The sequence below is a fragment of the Carettochelys insculpta genome, chromosome 15 (genome assembly GCF_033958435.1).
Source record: "Carettochelys insculpta isolate YL-2023 chromosome 15, ASM3395843v1, whole genome shotgun sequence".
NCBI classification, from domain to species: Eukaryota; Metazoa; Chordata; order Testudines; family Carettochelyidae; genus Carettochelys; species Carettochelys insculpta.
In genome coordinates, this window is record NC_134151.1 from 17,143,650 (window position 1) to 17,169,562 (window position 25,913).

The window sequence follows — 25,913 nt, forward strand, 5'->3', positions numbered from 1 at the left end:
TGGTGATAGGAAATTGAGGCACATAAAGGTTGCGATGTCACTAACATCACTCGGAACAGAACCTAGTGAATTCTGACTCCAGGTTCCCTGTTGCAATGCTCAGCAAGTGACTTTGAATGTACGTTTTGCTCTTGTAGCTTCAGTTAGTGGCTTTGTGAAGGCAAGGCATGTTTGTCAAGGGACACCACCACCACAGGAGTGACGATTGAGAGCATACAGTACTGCAACAAATTCTAGCCCTATAATCTTTGCTTTAACTAAGCTCCTGAGGGTATGTCTACACAAGGGAGCAATGTCGATCAAAGCTTTGCAACTCCAGCTATGTCAATAGCATAGCTGGAGTTGATGTACCTTAGTTCGAGTTGCTGCAGCGTCCCCACTGTGGGGTGTTGACAGGAGAAACTCTCCTGTTGACTCCCCTTTCTGTTCTCACTCTGGTGGAATACTGGAGTTGATGGGAGCATGACCAGCAGTTGATTTGGTAGGTTTGCAGCATCGATCTCCCAGTAAGTGTAGACAAGGTGTCAGGGAGTTTAGAAAGGGAGACATCTAGCAACTTCCCCTTCTCATATGGTAAATGGAACTGTGGCTGAAAGCTGACAGCCTGCAGCTGGGGGTAGGTGGGATGTGAATGTGTGAATTTGCCCTGTGCCTTGGGTTACACACTCCTATTTATGTATGCTTGCTCCCTCTTTAGATTACATAGACGTTACCATTATTAGGTAGACTCCTGTTTGGAGGCTGTTCCCCAAAGTATCTCCTTAGAGGAGGACACTTCTGCTTGCCCATGAATTCCTTTGTGTAGTCATATAAATATGTGGCTCCATTTGGAGAAAGAAATATTCAGAGTTGTCTTTAAAGTACCTCTTTTCACCAGAATTCAGCTATTATCCTGCTCTTCTGAGCTAATGCTTGCGACTTTGTTCCCTGTACTGAATGTTGATGCTGAAGGAGTGGTTGGAAGAGCTGCTATATCATAATAGGTTCCACCTTTCAGAAGAGACCTTAAAGCAATACTCCTGCCTGTCTCACAGGGCTTGCCTAGTGGAATTTTGATGGCTATCACATGTATCAAATAGCCAAGTCAAATGTTCTCCCTTTAGACAGTCTGACGATCAAAGCTTTTGTAAACTATAGCACAGAATGCTGTCTGCCTGCCTAATTACTGCACTGTTACTATCCAGCTCAGCACTGTGTAAGCCCTGAGAGATACCAGCAGTCTGGAAGGACATTATAGGAGACTCATTTGTGTTTCCAGTTGTATTTGTCCCCTCCATGTTACCTGTTTCATAAGTTCAATTTGATGAAAAACAAATAATTTGTCTTGCTAGAATTTTATTTCCTAGGATATTGATAGGAGATCTTATTAGCTTGTTTCTTTCCCAAACCATCTTGCAGTGGAATAGTGATCAGGGAAACGTGCTGTAGGATCTGGTGGGTGTGACCTATGCAGTCAAGTGCTTGTGGCTGCTGGGAAGATGGTGGGCAGTGAAAGTTGTAGCAGTGATTTGTTAATGCAATAACAGCTAGAAGGACACAGCTCTCCTTCCAAGCAACTCTGCTCATCCCTAGCTTTAAATAATCAGTAATTTCCCAGTGTCTCTTCTCTTGTGTCTCTTAATGTGGCATGCATTACCACTGCAATCCTCTGACTACAGCTATAGGAATTCTGCATAATTTTCACCATTCCAGATATTTTCCAAATCAGTTGTTCTATAAATGAATGTTGGTCCCTATTGGTTTAGCCTCAACCTTAGAGGAGCTGGAATTAATGGACAAATCTAATTGATCTGTGGTGAGAGAGTTGGAAATACCTAATCCTTGCCCACCTCTGATCAGCTGCTGAGGAATGCTAAATGCTAGTTGACATGGCTCTTTCCCCTCTTCCAAGACACACTGTGCATTGTTTATTCTAGAGATGCATCTGAATGAAAGCTGCGGAAAGCAACCAGCTCTACTTTCTACTTTGAATCTTTGAAGTGTGTCTGCTGGTAGATTAGTGTCAGCATTTAATTTGCATGGGGGAGAACAACGAGAACTTGCTAGTGCAACTGCAAAATAATCCTAATTATGGGTTGATAACTCCACCCACCAATGTAGAGTGATGTGTGGTGATGTCATAGTTTGGTGTGGAGACACACCTCAAAGCTTCAGACTGACTTGTGTTTCCCACCCAGTCACTTCCACTCTGGAAGCGACTGGTTGGCTGAAGCACTTTAGAGTGGATGTTCAGTAAAATCATTGGAGGCTGATCTTACTACACCATTTGGGGAGTCAACTCTTGTAACAGTCACTGGGAATAATTTGGGGCTTTTCTTTTGAGTTGAGACTTTGAATTTGGGTAAACTGAGCCAGACTGAGCCTTCAAAGGGGGGAAGCAAAAGCCAAGCGCACCAAGTATAGCATCTAACCACAGTATGTGTCGTCTTACTCTCCAGGTCCAAAACATTCATGGAGCTTTCAATGCCCTGGGGGGGGCGGACAAGCTTAGCTCAAACCGTATGTATCACTGGTGTTTTATCGGGGCTTAACCAGACCTCTGATGGTGGGCAAAGGCAAAATAAAATTCAGGATATTAATGCAATGCTGCTAAAGTGGTCAGATAAGCAAATAACACGGGATAGGCATCAGTGAATGAGATTTCCATTCCCACCCCTGCTTGGATCTAGGGAAGGCCCAGTCCAGGGGTTTGCAAAGTGGGGGGCAGAGCCCCTCTGGGGGTCATGAAATTTTATAAGTGGGGGGTGCAACATGATTGGCTGCTGGGTCTCAGACTCATCCAGCTCATAAAAATGTTGAAATATGTTGCTGTTTTTATGTATGCGTATTCACATTTATATACCAATTAATACAGTTTTTTACATTCTGCTGGCTTATGTTCTTATACATGTCGAAAGGGTTTTTTCATATGAACATATCCAAACCAATAGAAGTGTTGGTTTACATTAGACAGCTTGGGTTGGGCCTGCTAAATGCAGGGACAAAAAGTGGGGCCTGAGGAAAAAAGTTTGCTCACCCTTGGCCTAGTCTGCAGGGTCTTTTGTTACCACCTTTCTCGCATTCTGGGTTTTGTAGTAGGTGGACTTCTTTGTGGGCTGATTATGATCACTAGCTACAACGGACTGGCTGGGTCATAGTCAATTATGAGCAGGGAGTTTGTGGTATTTGCACCTGCACACTGCTCTTCTAGCCCTCACCCACTTGCCATGCTACCCCCAGAGACATGTAGTCTTTTTCTGATAGCCATCATGAGTTCCCACCCCCCCCCTGCAGGGCACGGGGTTTTTCCACTGGTTAATCTATTCATTCCCTTTCTGACCCACAGCCCTGGCATCTCACGATTATATCTTGAAGATAGTGCCCACTGTGTATGAAGAAATGAGTGGCAAACAGCGGTACTCCTACCAGTATACTGTAGCAAACAAGGTACGGCTGGGAAGAAAAGCCCAATGAGTTCAAGGCAAGCTCTTGACTTACAAAACTCATCTGTGCTATTGCTATTGTGCTGTTATATAGCATGTGTTGTTTGGCAGGTATGCAGTAGCCCCTGCTGGAAGAGTGAGGCACTGAACTGCTTGCAGTCACCTCTTCTGTACTTAGCAGCAGCTACGTTATAGTAGCATGAGAATTATCCTCTGCACCTGGTGCTAATTATCCTGTATCTAGGTTATTGTTGCCTTGCAGCTGACTCTCTCCTATAATCCAACCCCTATATAGTGCATCAAAAACCTTCACACCCTGAAATCATTCTATGTCCAACCCAATTTTCATGCTAAAAGTGTCACAGGGATTTACTGCCTGGTACTCTCCTGTTTTTAGAGTGTGGGAACCTGGCAGTGCCACTCCAATGACTGACTTGGTTGGGGGCTAATTATTTTCCCTTTGAAGATCCTTTAGACTACAAAAAAATATTTTAAGACAGACAGTAAACTAAATGCATTATTTATGGAGTGGTCCCACCCTTTGCTAATCTTTGCTAACTTTGAAGATGGACGTGGTTGTTGCTCTCAGGCTATGTCTACGCAAGGCCCCCACCTTTTGAAGGGGGATGCTAATGGGACACTTCAGGATATACTAATGAGGCACTGCAATGAATATGCAGTGCCTCATTAGCGTAATGGTGGCGTGTGGCTCGTCTACCCGGAGTCCTTTTCGAAAGGACCCCGCACCCTTCGAAATCCCCTTATTCCTGTAACCAAATAGGAATAAGGGGATTTCGAATTATGTGGGGTCCTTTCGTAAAGGACTTCGTGTAGATGAGTCGCGCTCCATCAAAAGCAGCACTTTCGAAGTACTGCAGCCGCCATTATGCTATGAGGTGCTGCATATTCATTGCAGCACCTCATTAGCATATCCCAAAGTGTCTCATTAGCACCCCCTTTTGAAAGCAGAGGGGCTAGTGTAGACATAGCCTTCGTGTCTGTATGTTTGTGCAGGACATTGCTCCACTGGCCCAATGCAATCAAGGGTCGAGTGGCTCTGGCTTCCCTTCAGATTTATGCAGGCAGATTTATTGTGTCCTTTCTACCTGGGAGTCCTGAGGCTGCCATTCTGCTAAATTATCCACTCATTTAATGTACTCTCCTGAGCTGCCAAGAGCAATCATCTGCTGTGCTTTCTGGTTGTGCTGTACAGTATGTCCCAAGGGTTTGGATGGTGTTCTCGCCCGAGACAGAATGTATTCTTTCTGTTTAATGTCACAGCCACTGTTTTGATAAGACTATCCTGCAACACAAGTTTTGAAATTAATTAGGAAAATGCACAGCTGAGCTGATACTTCTGTGAGCAGGATTGCAGTTGGGGCCTTCAGCCAGGACTGAATTATCAGGACTGTGCTGGTGGGGGTAAGGAAAGAAAAAATGAGGTCAGGTCTGCCAAAACTGTCCTATTCATATCTAGAATGCAGGCAAATGGAGCTGCATCTTCAATTTTCTGTGCTTTTAAAAATGGTCTGTGATTACTGCCTCTGCTCTAGACTCCTATGCTGGTAAAAGGGAAGTAGGAATTGGAAGGAAGTCTTTGGAATAGTCTTGCCTCAGTGCCCTAGCATGAGCTGGTTCTCTTCCATGATGGAGATGTGTGTGGCTGTCTGTCTCCTGTCCCACATCATCTCCTAGATCTTTTGTTTCCTCTCCACCCAGAACCACCAGTACAGTTCTGACATGAACCAGTTGGTTCTGCTAGGAGCACTTACACTAGGCTGATAGCAATCCCCTTTTCTCCATTGAAGTTCAGTCCACCTCATCTGGAAGAGACGTCAAAAGAGAGAATAAATTCCCGTATGGTTCATGAAGCATGATGGCGCTGCTTCAGGTGGTTCCCCCTCACTTTGTTCAGGAGAGATCATCCTATCAATGACTGGTTGAAAGCACAGTTAAAATATTATACAGCAAAACAACTACATGCTCTCTTGATGAGACCTGGTAGAACGAAGATGTATTTGCAAAGCAGGTTTTAGAAATCCCTTTCACAGAGCTGCTTTCTCCATAATTGTGGATAATCTGTATTTTGTTGGAGAACTTCCCTTTAGCTGATACTTTGCATGTACCTGCTATGTAGGAAGGGGATTAAAAGGTCCTATCCATAGTGGAGGGTCTCTGCTGAACAGATTTAAAATAGTTTTTACTAACTCTTTGTTTCATTAGGGCATAGAGCAAGTTTCTTAATATGTTTAAAACACAGCTCTGTCCCATTTGCCCCGGGAAGCAAAGAGTGTTAGAAACTGGTAGTTGGGGCCTCAGACACAGGAAATGCTTTGTTGTGAATGAATGGTGTGGGTGCATGTATAAGCTGGTGTAAATCAAATTCCCTTGGTATTGCTTAACTTAACCAGGGGTTAGCTGCAGTTTAGTTTTAATAGTGCAAGAAGTCTGTGTACAGGTTGAACCTCTTTAAACCAGGACTTTGTGGTCCAACAACATCTGCAGTCTGGCAAGACCATGGATATACCTAGACCAGAGTCCTGGTGGTTGGGAGTCCAGCATCAGGAGGAGCTGTGGTTGGGAACCCAGCTGGGTCTGAAAGCCCAGCTGGGCCAGTTGCAGGGGAGCCCTGCCATGGCTGGTTGTCCGGTTGGGTTGGTGGCAGTGGGGCCAAGAGAGGCAGGTGGCGGGGGATGGCAACTGGGGGAGCCAGTGACCAGGGGCGAGAGTAGAGCTGGTAGTAGGAAGGCCAGAGTTGACCTCCCCTGATCTGGCAAAGTCCCTTGTTTGAGACCAGTCAGGTCTCAAGGGTGCTGGACCAGGGAGTTGCTCCAACCTGTACAACCATTTGGAGAGTCCATGTATCTACCTGGAGTTGATCCAAACCTGTATTTTTCATTAAGTTCAGTGGGTTTTGGATTAGGGTCATACTGAGTGGTACTTTTTGTTCCATGCCACATCACCAGGTCATGAGTATTGTTGAATATAGTCATTGAGAAATGAGCAAGTTACCCTTGTTAATGCTGGGTAATTACTATCTCCTGATACTAAGTTACAACTTTTTCCAGTACGAAACAGTAGAGTGAGGAGTAGCGCAGTGGAAAGAGAATCAGTTCTGAGTGAGATCAACTTCTTCGAAATAAAATGGCTCATCCTTTCTGCCTTTCCTTCCCCTCCCTCTCATTCCCAGGAGTATGTTGCCTACAGTCACACCGGCCGCATTATCCCTGCTATCTGGTTTCGCTATGATCTGAGCCCCATCACAGTGAAATATACAGAGCGGCGGCAACCCTTGTACAGGTTTATCACATCGGTGAGTTACTTTCAGTCTGTGACATTTCCTTCTTGCCCTTTCCTGTGTTTAACCTGACCTCCTTGCCCATTCTGGGAATTGAATTTCCTGCGTCAGAGCACTGTGGCATGAGATGAGAGTAAAGCTGGGCTCCATCTCTACCTTAGCCAGCTCATCTGGGTTGAAAGTAGAGGAGAAAGTGGACCATCCCATGAAAGAGGATCAAGCTTTGATGGTTTGATTTAACGTCTTTGGCGTAAAAGACAAATATCTCGCAAGAGGGATACCTGTGCTCTTTTGCCCATGAGACTGTGAGGGAAGGGAGTCACATTGGCAATATGCAAGGAACATGGGAGCAAAATCTAACTGGCATGCAGTAAGAGCAGGTTGCAACAGACCTCCTCTCTAATAATGGGACCCAGCACATACAGGCAATAGGACCCATCATGCTGTGCACCTTGGCAGTCGACAAAATGTGTATCTTTATATGCATGTGTGTATGTTAAACTAACTGACTATAACCTGACTTCGGTGGCGTCCAAGACCTATGCTGTGGAACAGGGGTTGAATATTTGAATTGGAAATATAATGGTGCTTTATCAGTTGTGCTGTGCTATATGCCTAGGAGATTAGGTTCTGGAGTTTTCAGTAAACATTGCATTCCTTTCATTCAGCTTCAGAGTTCTGAGGTGGAAGGGTTGAGAGCCAGAACTTCATGGTTTGGGCTCTTCTTCACTTAGCATGTCTTCCTGATCTCAAAGTGTGATCGATAGGCTAAAACATTAGGGATGTGCTAATGCTTCTTGCTATCTTTCTCCCTCCCAAACTGTGGTCCCAGGGTCTTTTCTTTCTTTGGAGTGGTAGGTAACATAGTTGGGGACCCGGGACCAGTCTATACTTCAGTACCCTGCACTGCTGTTCACTATCATGTCTATTTGCTTGTTGCTAACAGGCCATCTCATGGGAACAGCCAATGCTTGGGGGCTGACAAACTTACCAGGCCCCTGGTCAAGGCAGGGATCAGGGAAGAACTCTTTGTTGCCTGAAGGGGCAGGGCCTCAGAAGAAGGGCTGGGTCTGGGGGCAGCCAGCCCTCAACACTGCCTAGAGTGTGTTGTGCCACTCCCCTCTCCCCCCATGCACAGGAAGCCCTCAGACTGCCTGGAGTGCACCTCCAGCAGTGATGTAAATGGCCCTCTGGCCACTGCTGCTCGGGAACCCTGGGCCCTTTTGAATTGCCAGGCCCTGGGACAGTTGCCCTCTTTGTTCTCCCCCGTCTGTAGGCCTGGGAACAGCTATAGAATAGGTGTTAAATAAAACACCATGTTTCAAAATTGTGTAAGCAGCATGGAAAATGTTGTAGATGTTTCTCTTTCCTCCCGACTACCACCAGATTAGCTTCCAGGTTAAAGATCCCAGCTCTGCCCATATCAACTGTTCTCTCTGTGCTATTGCTTGCCCAACCAGAGATTTATTTTTTACTTCTGCTTTATGCCTAGGGTTTGACTGTATGTTTTGGGTTTAGGTGGCTCCATTTGGGCAGTTCTGTGTTAGTATTTGTTATGTTGAGACGTGTGGAAAACAGTACTTCCATGGCAGCTTTAGTCCCCTCATTGGAGGGTGACTGATGTAACTTGTGTGTCATACTTTTTGTATTTACCTGCCATGCAGATCTTTGCTGTATCAGTGGGACCCCCTGGCCAGGATATAGTTGCTGGTCACGTCCCTCTTCTGCTCATCTAGGCTGACAATGCTAAGCTTTGGTTTGCTCCCTTGTGTATATGTGTGCTGGCTCCTTAAGCAGGAGAGGGAGCTTTTTGGAAGGATGAGGGAGAGCAGAGCTGCTGGAGACAGAGAGGCTTTAGTCCTCAGCTTTCTTGTCCTAGCTCAGTGACACACTCTGGTCTGTCGTCATTCCCATGATTCTACCTCTTCCTCCTAGTGTTATCAGCCTGGCCTTCTGCATCACGATTACCCCCACGACTGGCTCATCGTAGTTGGCGTGCTGAGGCCACAGCATTCTGATCCAGCAAAAACTTACCTGCTTGTGGCAGCTGAGTTGTTATTGAGTGGGCAGGCTTCGGAGACCTCTCGGCTCCTGCTGTGTAGCAGATGCTTGGTTAAAAACCACAGAAAAGGGATGGGGAGGGAGCATCTGCTGTTTCTTATTGAGCAGCTTGTTTACTAGACTGCGCCCACACAATTGTCACAAAAGCATTGCAGCACTGAAATAAGTTCTGGGAAGCGAATCTCAGAAAAGACCCTCTTGAACTGTCAGAGGCTTTGGCCGGGTTGTAAATGTAAACTGCTTCATTACCACAATGGCAACTGAATTTTTAGTTTCTGAATCTGTGGGAACCCTAAACATGGGTGTTCGCAAGAGGAACGATGTAGATTTTGAATGGTGGGTGCTAAAGAAGATGGTGTCTGGTAGTTTGTGTAGGGAGGTGAAATCAGAAAAAAGTGCTGGGACCAGAGGACTCTTGTGCTGCTGTTGCCTGTACCATATTTGTTCTGTGGATAAACAGAGGATGACTGACATCTTGCTCGAGCTTCGAGTTTCTTTTTAAAATTCCAAAGCAGCTCAGATTGATGTCTCAGAACACACAGCATTGTACCATACATTATGGCCCTCATTACTGCCATCCAAACTATAATGCTGCCTAGTCTAATGCTTGTTAGCTTGTGGCTACCCCTTTTGTTTCCAGTGACATTAAGAACATCATTCCATGACATGCAAGAGGCCTAATCTATGCAGAACAAAAAGCATCGTGCTAGAAAATACTGAAAGTATCCTATATTAACAAATACAATGTTAACCACAACTTAGCACTAAGTGAAAACCAGGGCTAACTTGATTACCATCAGAAGTCCTGTGGCACCTTATAAACGAACAGATTTTTTGCAGCATAAGCTTTTGTGGGCAAAGACCCACTTTGTCAGATGCATCAAACCGGAAATAAGGTGCAAATTTGTAGCACTGACAGCAATTAGGCATCTGCACAGCTTATTGAGGAGTGTGGTGGACTCCCCATCACATAAACTCTCTTAGAAAAGTACCTAGTTTTGATTTAAATGCATATGCACTATCTCAACAACAAGTTACTGAGCTCATGACTAGGATTACCTGGTGCAAATATATGGCCTGTTTTATGGAGGAGATCAGACTGCATGATTACAACAGCCACTTCTGCTCTAAAATCTGATCATGAAGAAGCCCTGAAGATCCCCAGTATGGCATTTCATTTTGGAAAGAGACCACCGTGCTGCCATTGCTGTTTCATCTTCTGCTAGGTATATCTGTGCAGCTTTGCTCTCTTCCAGGTGCACTCACTTTTTCCACTCCGCCTTCCATCACCCACTATACTGTAACAGAGAGGTAGCCGTGTTAATCTGTACTCCGACAAAACAAAACAAGAATACACTGTAGTCACCATTCCCTATTCATATCTGTTAAAACTCTACTGTGATGCCTATGTTGTCGTTGCAGGATCTCTCACTGTTGTCTCCTTGCTCCACTCCTTTTATTTGTCATTCCCCTTAGTGGCATAGGCATAAATATCAACTTAAGACAGCTATTGATCACTTTATCTATAAAGCTCCTTTGCACCCATAGCCCTATGCAAATAAAGTACCTGCTTCCCAAAAATCCTGCCATAGAATGGGACTCTGAGCACTTATTAGAGCCTCACTAATGGACTGTCTAACAAATAAATGACATGGAATTACTTCTGTATTGACCCAGAGAGAGACCTTGTGTTTCACCTCTTTTGTTGTTCAGAGAAAACTCAAAGCTGTGTCTGTTGGAAGGCAGAGTCCAACTGAATGCCAGGTGTACATGAGTCATAAGCACTCAGCGGTACAGAGCTGTGCAGATGAATATGTATTTTTCTGTGTTTTTCCCCCCTTGTGTTGCTGCACTAAAGTCAGATTTTCCTACCATCTGATGCAAACTCTAAAAGCGTTTTTTGTGGTCTAAAACCTCCTGTCATCTGATCCCCTGAGGACTGAAATAGCCAATCTCCTTAGCCGTCGTTGTCCCTGAAAAGTCACTGTGCGTCACATTCGCAGGGGTGGAAAGGGAAGGGTGCAGAGTGCAGAGAGCATATTTGCACCACAAAAATAAGAACTGAGCCTCCGACAGGTGCTCAGGTTTCTAAGGCTTTATCTGCCAGATTGCCAGCTGTGCTGCAAGAAGCCTATTACCCAGCCCCATGTCACTCAGGCACCTTGCTGTTTTACTGAGCTCACAGGACACAAGTATCATGGATTATAATTATGTTTATAAATGAGCTATTTCTTCCCCACTGCCATCGTTTATCATTGGTCTATCATTAGATCTGGTTAGTCCATTACTGTAACAAATTCCTTGCCTAACTTGGCTACTGCTGCTCATCGGTGTGGTGCTCCAGTGTGATTTGTTCTGTGGCAAATCGGATATGGCGCAATAGACCTAAATGGCAGTTGGCTCCTTCCCAAGGATGTTGTACAGCTAACTTGCCTATAACTGCTGGCCCTTTGCCCTGTAGCTTTAAATAATCTTACTGCATTTTCCCATCCATCTCTAGGATCTGGTACGAGTCCAAATCCTCCCTCTTCCTGAGACAAGGCAGCATTTCTGTTTTTTCCCCTTTCACCAGCCCCAAGAATAACTACCATTCAATGAGCCATCCCAGGCTTCACTCTGAATGACATACAAAAAGGCTATAGTAAAAGAAGATTAAGGTTGCAAAGGCAGGCACACACAAGTTAGAAACCTTAGCACTTTTAATTGGGGCCCCTTGTGCATATGAATTATACTGCCTTTCACTACATGATCACATACTATTTTTGCTGCCTCATTCATTGTTCGTGGTGGATGGCACTCCCTGATTTTTTCAGTATTTCTTTTTATCCCCATGATTCCATCACTCAGTGTCTAATCTGTGCCTTATTGCCAGCATACAGTTTAAATCCGGGGTCTCAAAACCCCAGCCTGGGACAGTTGTGCAATCTGGCTCTGAAGTACTGGGGACCAGGGAGGAGCCCATTACCTTCCCCAAGCCTCACTCCTTCCTGCAACCACTGTGCCCCTCTTCCCCCCATGACACCCTGTCCCCCAGGATCTGACTTCTGGGATGAGGGGGTTGGGAGCTGGCACGGGGCAGCATCAGTGGTCAGGTCTCCCCCACACTCCTTCATCTCCCAAAATTGCCGGTGCAGCAGATGCTGCAGGTACTCAGAGCACAGGAGAGTGGGAGGCTTGGGGAATGGTAATGGACAGCTCCCTCCCACCCATCCTGGCCTGCCGGTATTCCTGGGCCAGTGTGTGCAACTGCTCCAGCCATGGACAGTTTGGGGATTGATTTAAACGTAGCAGTGAATACAGAATTGCTAATTTCCTCATGGGCTTTTCTGTGGTGTTCTTTGCTTTAGTATTGAATGCTTCACAAATGCTAATTTTTTTCCTCCCAGGAATCCCTCTGTAGGAAGGTTGATATCAACCCCATTTTACAGGTGGGGAACTGAAGTGATATAATGGGGAGATATTGATATAAATGATATAAAGGCTAAAATTTTTGTTTGCAAATTTTGGGTGTCCTCACTAAGAAACGCAAGTCCTGAATTTTCAGAGTATGTAACCTTTACATGATCACAAAATAGCGCCTGTTGATTTTAGCCACATCTCTGATCACTCAGCACTCCTACTAATCAGGCCCCACGTGATTCAAGGTGGGCATTCAGAAAATAAGGGACACGGGGTGGAAAGGGAAGGGGCTCCTTGTGAAAACTTGGGCTGTGACTTGCCCAGCATCACTGAGGAACTCTGTGCTAAAGGCAGGGTAAGAATCCATTCTCCAACATTGCATTTGACTTCCTTAACCATAAATACTGCTACTTTTTTTTTTTCCTTATAATCCCCTGCTTCATTCACCACAAACTGCAAAATCAGTAGTGAATGAAGCAGGTAGGGAGACCCTCATTCATGAGCATCATCCATCCTGTTCCCAAATGAGGTTGAGGTCTTGTGTGAAAAATAGAATGAGATTATGTAATTAAAGACTTGATCAAATGTCATCTATGTGTAGATAGAATGGGAGGAATTAAGGTTGCACGTACAACCTTAGTGCAGTTGTTTCCTAACTTTTGAGCATGAGGCTATGAAACTTCAGTGGTTTTTTTAAACCATCGGGCTTTTTATATGACTTCCAAAGTTTTTAAAAAGCAGTCTGGGAAAAAATACATAGAACCATTTGATCCCCATACCATCTTGGGTCATCATCACAATTGGAATTACAGATTGTTCTGATTCTGCCCTGTACAAATTGTTTCCTTCTGTTACGTTCTTCCTCTGCTTCTGGCCCCACTTTAGTCCTTTAGGTTGCATCTACACTACAAGATTATTAATTTCTTAATAATGATTTTGTAATTCTGGAATTTATAATTACAGTTTTGACTATCCTCACCTTCCCACATGCTCCTCAAAAAGTTGACATTGCTGCTGCACTCAATTGGCAAACACCAACTGTTTCAGTAGTGCATTGTGGGAACCTATCCCACAGTTTCTCGTCCCCACAGCATTCTGGGTATGCTCGCTGGTCTTTGACATCATCTTCCCATTTTGAGTTTTCCTCATTCCCCTCCTGTGGCAAACAAGCCTCCATTTTTCCTGTTGGAAGGAAGGAAGGAAGGAAAAGTAGGGCATCCGTAGAGATGGCAAAAAACTTTACAGAAATCTCTTTCTTCTGTAGCTGATTCTCAACTGGCCATCCACTGAGTGTCCTTCCTGTGATTGCACCCAATCCCTGAAAATAACACAGAGACCTGAAAAGCTTGAAGAAAGAGAAGAGAGTTGATGAGAGGAGGGTCTCTGGCTTTTTGGTGCACTATATCTGTGCACGTGCTGTGTTCTCAACTAGCCATCCACTGAGTGTCCCCCTTCCCTTGATTGCATCCCATCCCTGAAAACCACACAAGGACCCTGACTGTATTCTCAAAGTTAGAAGAAAGAGGATAGAAAAGTCTAGCAAAAGAGATTTTTGTCTTCCTTCTTCATTACACAGATATTGCCAACATGGGGCTTGCAGTGAAATCCCATATACTACACTTTACCGGAATCAGGAATCTCAACTTGCCCTGCCCTGTGTTTTTGGTGGGGGTCAAAACATGAAGACAGATAGGAAGTATTAGAAAAAAGATGTTACAACAGAAATATCAAACCAGCAGTTGTCTGCAGTGAACAACAAGCTCCTGAAAGCATTTTCGGTGGGGTGGGGTGCTGGGTTCTGTGGCTGCAGAGCCGGTTGAAGTAGTCCCCCTGACTATCTTAGCCACAGGGGGAAACTTTCCCCTGGTGGCAGCAAGCCCCGCTGGTCATGATAAGGGGTATTGGAAGGGTTCAGTGGGGATCAGTTGAAGTAGTCCCCCGACTATCTTAGCTGCTAGGGGAAACTTCCCTCTGGTGGCAGCAAGCCCCCAAAATTCTTTCTGTCCATGGAGCCCTAAACATGCGCAAGCCAGGACATGGTGCTGCGTGGCAGTGTGGTCAGTCCAGTATGGCAGGCATGTCCTTTTATTGGGTCAGGGGCTACCCGTGTGATGTGGCTGAGCACAGGAAAGACCCCGACTCCGTGGCGCCTGTGGGGGATAGAGGGGGCTTTGCACGCAAATGCAAACTGCTGAGAAGTTTCTCAGCCTCTTGTACAAGCACGACCCCCACAACAGCCGTGTTGCCACGTGGTGTGGCAGGACAGTGGTTGGTGCCAGGCGGCGCGGAAAAAAATAACAAGTGTAGCCCCATGATGGGCCTAGTTGAATGGGTAGATGTGTTCACAATGCTAATAGCAAAGAAAGAAAGACATGCCTCAGGCTCGCACACAAACATGACCCCACAGCCACAGGCTTTGGTCACGATTTGAAATTCACGATCTTCCTGTTGCCTAATTCTGGCGCCCCTGGAGAGCAGCGGCCAGAGCGGAGCACTGAGGGGCACTGTGGGGTACATCCGGGACAAATCTAGAAGCTAATGAATTCAGTTTTAAGACGTGGCGCTTCCACGCCGGCCTTTAATCCAACTTTTGAATTGGAGCTTGATGCTATATCCAGCAGGTAACTTCGATATTGTAATCTCGGTATTAGTGCCCCCTAAATCGAGCTAATGGTATGTAAAGTGAAGACAGCCACGTGGTAATATCAAGCTACGTGCCTTAAATTCAAATTTGTCTCGCTGTGTAGATGCAGCCCTGTTCTCTTGAACCAGATGTGTTCCTCTTCCGTACAGCCTGGGCACCAGCAGAGGGAGCACTGACAGCATCGAAAAGGCAGTCTCCGTTCTCCCGGTTCTGGTGCTGGGCATCACAGTGTCCCCTAACAACTGTGAGAAGCAGTTGCAAAGAAAGTCCTGCTCAGCCCAGCGAGTGCTGTGACTTCTCGGGTTGGATTGTGCTCAGCATGGTCACTACGGAGCTCTGTGGGAATGGAATGTTGGAGCATTTTGCTGTCAAGCTGTTAGCAAATTTCTAGTGAGCAGTGCTAGAGGTGGTTTTCCCCAAGACTTACAATTTCGACGAATTGGGTAAATTTTTGCAGGGATACAAAAACTGCCTCTGACTTCCAAGACAATTCTCCTGTGGAATTTCTAGCCCTGGCTTCAAAGTAGGACTGTGCTAAAGCTTCTCAGTGAAATAGTTGAGATTTTTTTTAACACTGGAAAAACACTTTTTTCCCCCTCTTGTGCTGAGAATTAAATAATCCAGCCTGAGTTAGATATCCATCATGAAAAACTTCAGTTTGACCAGTTAGTTTGGCAAAGTTATAAACAGCTGAAAATAGGCTCTAGCAGTGGAAAATGTCAGCTCTACATCTTATTAGTCTCTGTCCTTTAGGAATTGAGAACATACATTCACCCTGCATTGCAAACTGCTCTCCAGGTAAGGGAGAAAGCAGACATCTGTGGATGATAGACAGCAGAGGTGGGAAGAGTACCCAAAAAGTTAAATAAAGATGTGGCTTGTGTGCAGTTTTACTCATGTAGTTTTCCAGGGGGACAGCGTTGACTTGTACCTAACTACCCTCTCCCCCAGCTGTACTTTTACTTAAGTAACGTTTTGGGTACTTTTCCCACTTCTGATAGAAAGCTGCACTGGACAGACATCATGTGGTGACTAAATTAAAAGTTGGCTTGGCGGAATTTGATTTTTACTTTTTTTAAGTTCAGTGGTTGAGATCAATTTTTATTTTTAACCTTTTTCTGATATATTTATTTATTTATTTATTTAAAATAAATGTCAAGTTTCACAGCAGTGGTTCAGAGGTTCCTTGTGCAGCCAGAATGGGACACAGATAGCAGTACTGCAGGGGGCACCCTGAGGGACTGCGGAGCTACTGACTGGATCCCTGTAAGCAGAAGTTAAGGGAACAGTTGCAGTCCAGGCAGGGCAAAGCAGAGGTCTGCAAAGAGGAGTCCCCAGCCACAGGGGAGGCCATCTTGCTGTTGAATGCCTGATCCCTAGGGTGTGGCCCACAACACTCCCATCCCAGGAGTAAGTGGGGGCCATGACAGCTGGGCGGCAGGGGGCTCCATGTATGGCTGTAGACAAGGTGACACTGGATCTTTGCAGGCACAAGGGAGGCTGCACGTGCTGGTTGTTACTGATGCGTATTTGATGTCCATTTCAGACTGTCTGGTGAAATAGACTTTTACTGTCATTAACCATTTAAATTAAATCCTGCCAAGCCTCGTGAAAAGCCATTGTGATAAAGCTAGTAGGTGTGGTGGGGGCTGACAATCCATCAGGGAGAAAAGAGATTTCTTTTCCACTGAAATTTGAAATAACTGAGCCTAAGAACCGGAGGGAGGCTGCTTCAGTCAATAAGAGTCGCATTAGGAAAGGATCAAATGCAAGACTACAGAGGAATAGAACCATAGTGAAGTGAGTGTGTGAAGGAGCAGAATCACCATCAGGCCAGTGAGTCAGTAGGTAGATAGGGTACAGCAGTGTTTCTTAAACTTTTTGAGACCTCACAACAGCAATTATTTTTTATGTAGAGCACCTATGACAATTTTCTTAAAAAAAATTGTCGTCAGACCAAAACCAAACAGTAACATACACAGTAAAACCAGCAAGAAGTAATTTAATCAGGTACCCCAGCAATGAAGACGTAACATTGCATCTAGTTTTAATAACAGAAAATAGAGACCATCCAAACGTCATGGCACACCTGCAAGTTACTCACAGAACACCAGTCTTCTGAGGAACACATTTCAAGAAACTCTGGAACAGAGAGATTCCAGAGAGCTACTCTGAGGCAGACAAGGTGGCTGAGATTGTAATTTAACTGGACCAACAACTGTTAGTGAGCGATCAGATAAGCTTTTTAGCTACACAGAGTTCTGGTTACATGTCAGCTTGAAAACCTCTCTCTCTCACCAGCAGAAATTGGTCCAAAAAAGATATTACCTCACCCATCCTTGTCTCTTTAATATCCTGGGACCAGCACGGCACAGGAACGCTACATACATCTAGAATGGTGGCATTCCTACTGTAGAATCCTAGCAGTGAGAGAGAGATTTGTGATGCGACAAGCCTTTGCCATTCCTTAGGGGACAATGCAGCATGGTTCCCTCTGGCACATTTTTAGTGTTCTGCCCAGGAGCATTTAAACTGTGCCAGATTGTGAGAGTTTCTACAACTGTCTTGGGACACTGCTCAGATATTCGTCTGTGGGCTAGTGGCAGAGAGTGGGAGAGGACAAAAGGGGAGGCAAGGGTGCTGTGATGGGCATTTGAGATGTGCTGTACTTTCTATTGGCACATGTGACAGAAACTGATCAGTCAGATTCCTTTGTCTTAAATTGTTTTCTTGCCTGCACTTGTATATTAACAATTTGAGGTGGGCTGGGGAGTAGTGAGGTCATGCTTTGGAACTCTCCTATGTAGTAAGTGTGATACCCGCACACATTTCTTTATCCTTTCCACACTCAGGGACATACACACCTTTACCCAGTCCGCAGGGCTCAAGGCATGACCCTGACAATTTAAACTCCCACCCTTACCCCATTCCTAGGGCTCAGGGTGTAATTCCCTGCAGATATGCAGGATTTGTGCCACTGAAAAAGCCTTACAAAGTAACATTCTTATTCTCTATTTACAATTAACAAGAAAGCAGAATACATGCTAAGCAGAGAGTATCATGCTCACCAATCCTGACAAGGATGGCAGACTTCCCCTGTTGGGACATACGGAGTCAGTCTCTGGATGCTGATTGCTGCACCCCAGGGTCTGGTAGTGCTGGTCTTGGAGGGGGTGGGGTGCGGGGGGTGAGTCCTCCCAGGTTTTATTCCTTAAAGTGTTCCTTCTTCCATCCTTCTGCCCTTCCTGCTTTCCTTCTTGGACCCAAGTTTAAGTCATGAAACTTGAGTCCTGCTTACCTATAGTTTGACTTATTATTTTAATATAATTTTACTAACCAATCGGGGTGTATGGGGTACCCAGGGAGGGGTAGCACCTCTGGTGTGGGGACTTGCCGTGTCTCTTGGGGGCAGTTCGTGCACCTTTGGTCCCCACCTGGCACCCAGCTCTCACCTGTGGCTCCAAGAAGCTGTAACATGCAGCGGACACACCCTGATAAATCGCTTCGACAGGCGGGCTAAACCAGGTGAGGGTAGCTGGTGGGTCCGAAACCTGTGGTGAGATAGGGAATTGCCTATCCCAGAATGCAAAGTCGGCCCCAGCAGACTGGGTGGATGAGATCAACAGCAAGATCCAACGACCAGGAAGGCGGTTCTGTAGCGCTCTGTGGAGAGCGAGGGGCGTGACAAGGCACCAAAGACAGCATGGCCATCCACTGCAGCCTTGGAAGTCCCAGCCGTGATGACTTTTCGTACCACTGGAACCAGGCTTCTGAAATCAAGAGAGTGGAACTGCCCCTGTGCAATGGCTTTTCCATTTCAGACATTCTCCCACATAGGTTCTTTGCACAGTCTCATCACTTCTGTCTACCTCAAAGTCCTGAGGCGATGGCGGAGGGGCGAAGCGACAGGTGGAGGTGACCACTGGGAGTCGTAGCTCCAAACCTACATGTAGGCGGCCTGTGGACTTGGTCACTCGACTCTGACCCCCGGACGACAGAGGAGTTCGGCAGCATCCCAGACGACTGGGCAGGCCTTTTTAGGAACAGCACTGCTCACCCTCAAAAGGAGGGAGGGGACTAGTAAAGGTGTCCCTAAAATTTCTTGTCACAACCAAAAGGGCCAGCATGCCGTAGCTGGCAGTTTTACCCTCACAGCAGTCGAAAAACAGTGAAAAGAAAGATGATATTTGCAGCATGGAACATTCACACCCTCTTGGACAGGGAGAATGCTGAGGCCTGAGAGAAGAACTGCCCTCATAGCAAGAGAACTGGCATGTTATAACATTGACATAGCTGCCCAGAGCAAGACTAGGCTGGCAGAGGAAGGATCCATCTGTGAAACAAAAGGAGGTTACGCCGCCTTCTGGAAAGGCAGGCCAGAAAATGAAGACTGAATCCATGGAGTGGGACTTGCCATCAAGAAATCACTTCTGCACCAGCTTCCTGACCTACCAGTTTGCATCAGTGAGTGTTTGATCAAGCTCCGCTTCCCCCTCAACACCTCTCGCCACGTTACAGTCATCAGCGCTCACACCCCCACGCTGACTAGCAGTGACAAAGCAAAAGAAAGCTTCCATGAGGACCTTGACCATCTTTTGAAAGCAAATTCTCCTAGTGACAAGCTGCTCCTGTTGGGTGACTTCAGCACCAGGGTTGGCAAAGACTGTAGGTCCTGGAAAGGGTTGCTGGATCATCATGATGTTGGTAACATGAATGCCAATGGCTGCCTTCTGCTGAACTTGTGTGCAGAAAATGACCTGACGATTACCAACATTCTCTTCAGGCAAGCCAGTAAATACAAGACCACATGGATGCACCTGTGATCAAAACAGTGGCACCTGCTTGACTATGTCATCAGTCACAGGCGGGACATTCAAGATGTTAAGATCACCAGGGCCATGCAGGGAGCTGAGCGCTGGACTGATCATAGACTCATCAGATCAGTCCTTATGCTGCACATCACACCACTGCACCACAAGAAGCTCAAGTTTGTCAGACCCTTCTTCAGCATTAGGAAGCTGCAACATACTGGTCATCGGGAGAAATTCACAGCCTGCCTTGATGAAGTGCTGACGTCCCATGGACCTCTGACTGGAGACCCAACACAAAAGTGGGACCAGTTCAAAACCCTGGTGATGGAGTCAGCCAAGTCAACACTAGGACTGAAAAAAAAGAGTTCACCAAGGCTGGTTTGATGAAAATGACAAGGCCATCATGAAGATCTCAGAGGACAAACAGAACGCGTTTCTGCTATGGCAAAATGATCAGTCCTCAATCTCCAAATGTGATTGTTTCAAACACCTTCAGAGCCAGGCGCAAACGGCACTTCACAAAATGCAAGATGAGTGGTGGGAGAGTATAGCTGATGAAGTCCAATGCTACCTGACACCAAGAACTCCAAGATGTTCTTCAGTGCTATCAAAGCTATATATGGACCTTCAGAGCCAAGTACTACACCTGTCCTGTCTGTAGATGGCATGACCCTTCTGAGGGAGAAGAACAGCATCAACAATAGGTGGAGAGAGCACTTCAGCAGCCTTCTCAACAGACCCTCCGTTGTCGACCCTGTGGCCCTAGACCAGCTCCCTCAGAAACCCACAATAGGTCAAAAAGGCAGTCAGCCAGACCACCTCTGGCAAAGCCCCTGGGATGGATGGTGTCCCTGCTGAAATTTTCAAAGCAGCAGGACCAGTGTCACTTGAAGCCTTTCACAACATCTTGATCAGCATCTGGGAAGAAGAAGACATGCCCAAAGACTTTAAGGATTCCACAATCATCTCGCTCTTCAAGAACAAGGGCAACAAAGTGGACTGTGGAAATTACCGGGGCATCTCCCTTCTCTGTACTGCTGGGAAGATCTTGGCTCAACCGTCTGATCACCAGCATCTCAGAGGAGAACCTACCAGAGGCACAGTGTGCTTTTTACCCAGGCTGCAGCATCATTGACATGATCTTTGCTGTTCGTTAAGTCCAGAAAAAGTACATAGAGCAGAACTTGGATCTGTACACTGTCTTTATAGACCTGACCAAGGCGTTTGACACCATCAACAGAGAAGCCCTGTGGATTATCCTGTCAAAACTTGGCTGCCCGAGAAGATTCGTTAACCTCATACACCACTTCTACGATGACATGACTGGCTTTGTTCTTTCAAATGGTGAGTCCTCAGACCCACTTGAGATATCCAATGGTGTGAAGCAACTAACCAGTCATAACATACTGTAACAGAATTACCTAACCAATCATAACCCACCACCTTAACTGATTTACACCTTGCAAAATTAATCATACAGCTGAAGGGAGCAATTACAATCTAGGCAGAGATTATACAGAAAACAGTAGAAGAGTGAAGACAATCCTCATAAAATGGTTATTCCACAACCTCAGCTATTAATAAGTCATTGCTTGCCAGACTAAATGCTATTAACTCAGTTTTCTTTACCCATCTTGAGATACGTTTCGTTATCTGGAGACAATGGGTGGCAGTAGGATGTGGTCTTTTTCGTAACAGCTTGATATGACATTATTGTACTGAAATGTATATAGGATAAATAAATATGTGGAGATACACATCTCATAGAATCAGAAGGGACCTCAGGACGTCATCGAGTCCAGTCTCCTGCCCTCTTGGCCGGGCCAAGCACCATCCCTGACTGATTTTTATTTTTTTTAAGTCTATTTGCCCCAGGGCCCTAAATGGCCTCCTCAAAGATTGAACTCACAACCCTGGGTTTAGCAGGGTTGAGCTATTCCCTCCCTGTGAGTACAGTAGGGTCTCAACATTCATGAGGGTTTGGTGTTGCGAACCCTCACAAATGTTGAATTTCGTGAATATGCGGAAGCTGCAGCCACCAGCTCTCCCTGCCTGGATCCCCAGTTGTGGACACTCCTGCCCAGAGTCCTGGTGAGGCAGTGGCTGCTGGCACTCTCCAGCTGCCGGCGCTCTCTGCCCGAGGCCCTGGGAAAGCAGCAGCTGTTGGCACTCCCCATCCGGGGAAGCAGCACCCACCGGCACTCCCTACCCTGGAGGCCTGGGGAAGGGGCAGCTGCTGGAACTCCTGCCCGGAGCCCCAGGAAAGCGGCAGCTGCCAGCACTCCTGCCTGGGGCCCTGGGGAAGTGGCAGCCACCAGCACTCCTGTCCTGGAGCCCCGGGATTGCGAATAATTGAATTTGCAAACCTGGAGTTTGTGAATGTGTGAAATTTACTGTACGTGAGTGTGACCTGTAGCTTCACGGTTACTGGCTGCTGCTCTTTATTCTGGCTGCAGAAGAGCTCTAGGCCTCTCAATATGGCTAAAGAGAAACCATATTGGTTATATTGTTACAGGTGCACACTTCAAAAGCAATGATTGATGTGTTCTGATGTCAGCACTGTGATGAATCCTTGCAGTATTTCTTGGGGTTGCTACTGGATTAAAATAAACCATCTAAAATACCTTCAGTCTGAGCCTGGAGTATGAAAGGTCTGGGTACTTACTCAAATAGATAATAGAAGTAGAGGGTTCAAACCAAGAGGTGTCAAAGTACTCAGAGGGAAATCCAGTTGTATTTGTGACATTGAGGATAAAGAGGGGATTCTTATAACCACACACCAAATGGGTGACATTGGCTGTGTCTATACTAGCCCAAAACTTCGGAATGGCCATGCAAATGGCCATTTTGACGATTACTAATGAAGTGCTGAAATACATATTCAGCACCTCATTAGCATGCAGGCAGCTGCGGCACTTCGAAATTGATGCAGCTCATCCAGACGGGGCTCCTTTTCAAAAGGACCCCGGCTACTTCGAAATCCCCTTATTCCTATGAGCAGATAGGAATACGGGGATTTCGAAGTAGTAATCCCCGGGGTCCTTTTGAAAAGGAGCCCTGTCTGGACAAGCCGCGCAGCGGCGAGCCACATCAATTTCGAAGTGCCACGGCTGCCCATATGCTAATGAGGCACTGAATATGTATTTCAGTGCTTCATTAGTAAACTTCGAAATGGCCATTTGCATGGCCATTTCGAAGTTTTGGGCTAATGTAGACACAGCCATTGTGTTTAACATGGTGATTTCATCGCTGAGTAGAGCTGCCAGAAAGAATGGGCTAATAGTATGTTGAAGAAGTTCCTTTTCCCTTCAGTAAGACTGGTAGTCTCTCTCCAAGCCTTCAAAAAACAGCAAGAAGTTCTGGGGCACCTTATAAACTTAAGAGAGATTTAGGAGCATAAGCTTTCATGGGTAAAGACCCACTTTGTCAGATGCATGAGCAGGTCTCTGCCCATGAAAGGTTATGCTCCAAAATATCTGTTAGTCTATAAGGTGCCACAGGACTTCTTGTTTTTGAAGATACAGACTAACTTGGCTACCTCTCTGATACTTGTCTCCAAGCCTTGGCATTTAACTATCTCCCCAGCATTGATTCATCCTAAAATAACCCAGTGACTCCATCGAGTACAATAACTGTAAGCATTTACTTTTGCCCTGGGTGTCAAGCTGCAGGAGGTCTATCTCGGTATCAGCCAATCCCTAAACTCTCTCTTTTTGTAAATTTCAGATCTGTGCCATTATTGGAGGAACATTTACAGTAGCTGGGATCCTTGACTCATGCATTTTCACAGCCTCTGAAGCCTGGAAGAAGATCCAATTAGGGAAAATGCAGTAGCAATGAAACCATTATCCAAAGCTTCAGGAGGAGGAGTAAAGAATGAGAACTATTTCTACACACATACACCTGTTTCTTCTCTTTGACTGAATCAATACATTATTCTTTAGTCAAATTATTCAGTGACATTCTTTTCAACAAATCAAAAATCTATCTAAATTTCAAGGCTCAGAATCACGAGCCCCTTTCCCCCTACCTCTCAAAATGTTTTTAATGGAGAAAATGCATTTATGAATCAGCTCTCCTGGATCCTACAGAGTAATACACTAGTGGCAGGGGGGTTCCTTAGATAGGGGTTGTAAAGACTTAAATAAATTCTCTTGTAGCTATTTCATGCTATTGGAATTGCATGATCAGACAATTGTATTTTTATAAGGCAAAATTATCCATTTGGAAGAAATTCTACCCACAGTGCCAAAAAGAGTAGTGTTTAATCCCCACAACAATCCCAAGAGGAGAGAGACAAAAATGACTTTCAGATGTGTGTGTTTTATTCAAAAGCTCTTCTGTGGATATGACCCTGTCTAGATGAATGAGCAAATAGGAGTAAACCTTTCCCCAGTCACCTTCTCTGAGTAACTGTAGTTGGGGAAGGGGACAGTCTCTCTTTTACTCTTTTTTGAATGTAAAAATATTTTAATTCCTTCCCAATAACTGAATATCCAGTCTTGTGTTTACATATGGCATGAAGTAAAAAGCCAAACTAAGTTAACACTATTATATACGGCCTTTTTTTTTGGAAGTTGTCATTGCAATGCTAGGCTTATATCGAGGTGGGGAACCTACGACCCACAGGCTAGATCTGGCCTACAGCTTGCTTTGATCTGGCCTGCAAGGTTCAGGGCTTGTGCTCCACTTCCCCTCACTGCAGTGCACGAGCCAGCACTGGTACGCCAGCCCTGGGGCCAGAGGTACCATGGCTTGAGCACCAGATCCCCTCTGCATGGGAGCCCCAAGCCTCACTGGGCTGCTCCAGACAAGTGAGGGCCAGATCCAAGCCTGCAGGCCCTGCCTGGTAAGGGACAGAAAAGCTACTCCTGCCCACTTCAGGGAACTCCTCCCATTGCTCTCAGTGGCTGAATCACAGCAATGGGGGGGGGGGGGGGGCAGTTCCCTGAAGTGCAGAGCTATGTGGCCAACCCCCCACACCTCACGAGCTGTGCCAGGTTGATGTCCCACGCCTGACCCTTCCCTCCCAGATCCCGCACTCTACTCCACTTCTGCACCCTCTTCCAAATGCCACGCTCCACCCCAAGCCTCTCCTGCACCCCTTTCCAGACCCCTCACCACCCCAGTTTGCTACTGCACCTTACTTCCCATCTAGACCCCAAACTCCCACTCCCACCCTGGTCTTGCCCCCTACCTTCTGCCAAGACCCAGCATCTCCACCTCATCCTGTGCCCCTTCCTCCCAGACCCCCAACCCCATCCTGCTCCTGCACCTTACCTCTTGCCCAGACTCTGCACCCCTACCCCATCCTCCTGCACCTTATCTCCTGCCCAGACGCATCTCCAGCCTGCCCCCCAGCAGACCCATCCTGTGCACTGAACCCCTCATTTTTTTGCCCCAGACTCTGGGGTGGGGCCACAAAAATCTACTAGCCCCAGTTTCCCTAGACTCTGTGAGGGAGCTTGAAGGTAGTGAGGTGAATACCTTTTTTGCTTCTCAATTGGGGGCCACATCTGTGAGGCTTTATTTTTTTGGGTTGGGGGTTTCTCCCTACTGGTGCAGCAGGTTTTGTTTTGGGGGTTGGTTGGTTGGTGGGTTTTTTTTTTGCTTGTTTCTCATTTGCATGTGGCCCCCAACTGAGTTTTCTGTGGATCAGCAGTCCCCAATCCAAAAAAGGTGTGTGTCCCCCACCGCAGGGTATCCTTTCTCCTGCCTTTTTTAAACATTGACCATCGAGTTTGGAGTCTGCCATTTGAATTGATCACACATGCTGCTTGTTCAGAGAAACACTGTGCCATCTTGGATGAACATACACAACTTGACGCCTTGTGCTGTCTCTGTACAATACATGATACACACCTGTAGAACACAATAAACACGTCCTTTGGGATTCTGAGGTGCCTACATTTCCCAACACTAAGAAAAACAAAACAAAAACGAAACCCAGTCTTGTTTTACCAGCCTTAGACTGTCAGTTACGGAAGTCCTCCCTCTACTCACAGATACCACACAGTCAGTCACAGAACATGCTTTCCTCACCAGTTCCCACCCATATTTCTAAATCCTAAGCATGAAAGAGTAGCTCAGTCTCCATGTCCTTCATTCATCCTTGACCTGTCTGAGATCCTCAATGAATTGGCAGTATGAGGAGAAATTTCCTGCCAATAGTTTATATGTAATGTGGACATTCAGACAGTCCACTGGGAACTGGATTGATCCATCAGCATGTTCTTTATAGCCCCTAAACATCGAACAAGGACTGAAGTTGATTTGTA

The 25,913-nt window shown here is 46.0% G+C and overlaps 1 protein-coding gene across 1 annotated transcript in view; it reads left to right on the top strand.

Moving 5' to 3' along the window:
* The window catches only part of ERGIC1 (endoplasmic reticulum-golgi intermediate compartment 1), a 106,491-nt gene extending 82,960 nt beyond the window's left edge, over positions 1–23,531 (top strand). The window contains exons 7-10 of the mRNA XM_075009870.1: positions 2,439–2,499; positions 3,326–3,426; positions 6,613–6,735; positions 23,362–23,531. Of these exons, the coding sequence (XP_074865971.1) occupies positions 2,439–2,499; positions 3,326–3,426; positions 6,613–6,735; positions 23,362–23,469 (393 nt within the window). The 3' untranslated portion in view covers positions 23,470–23,531. The remainder of the gene's footprint in view (positions 1–2,438; positions 2,500–3,325; positions 3,427–6,612; positions 6,736–23,361) is intronic.
* The last annotated feature ends 2,382 nt before the right edge of the window (positions 23,532–25,913 follow it).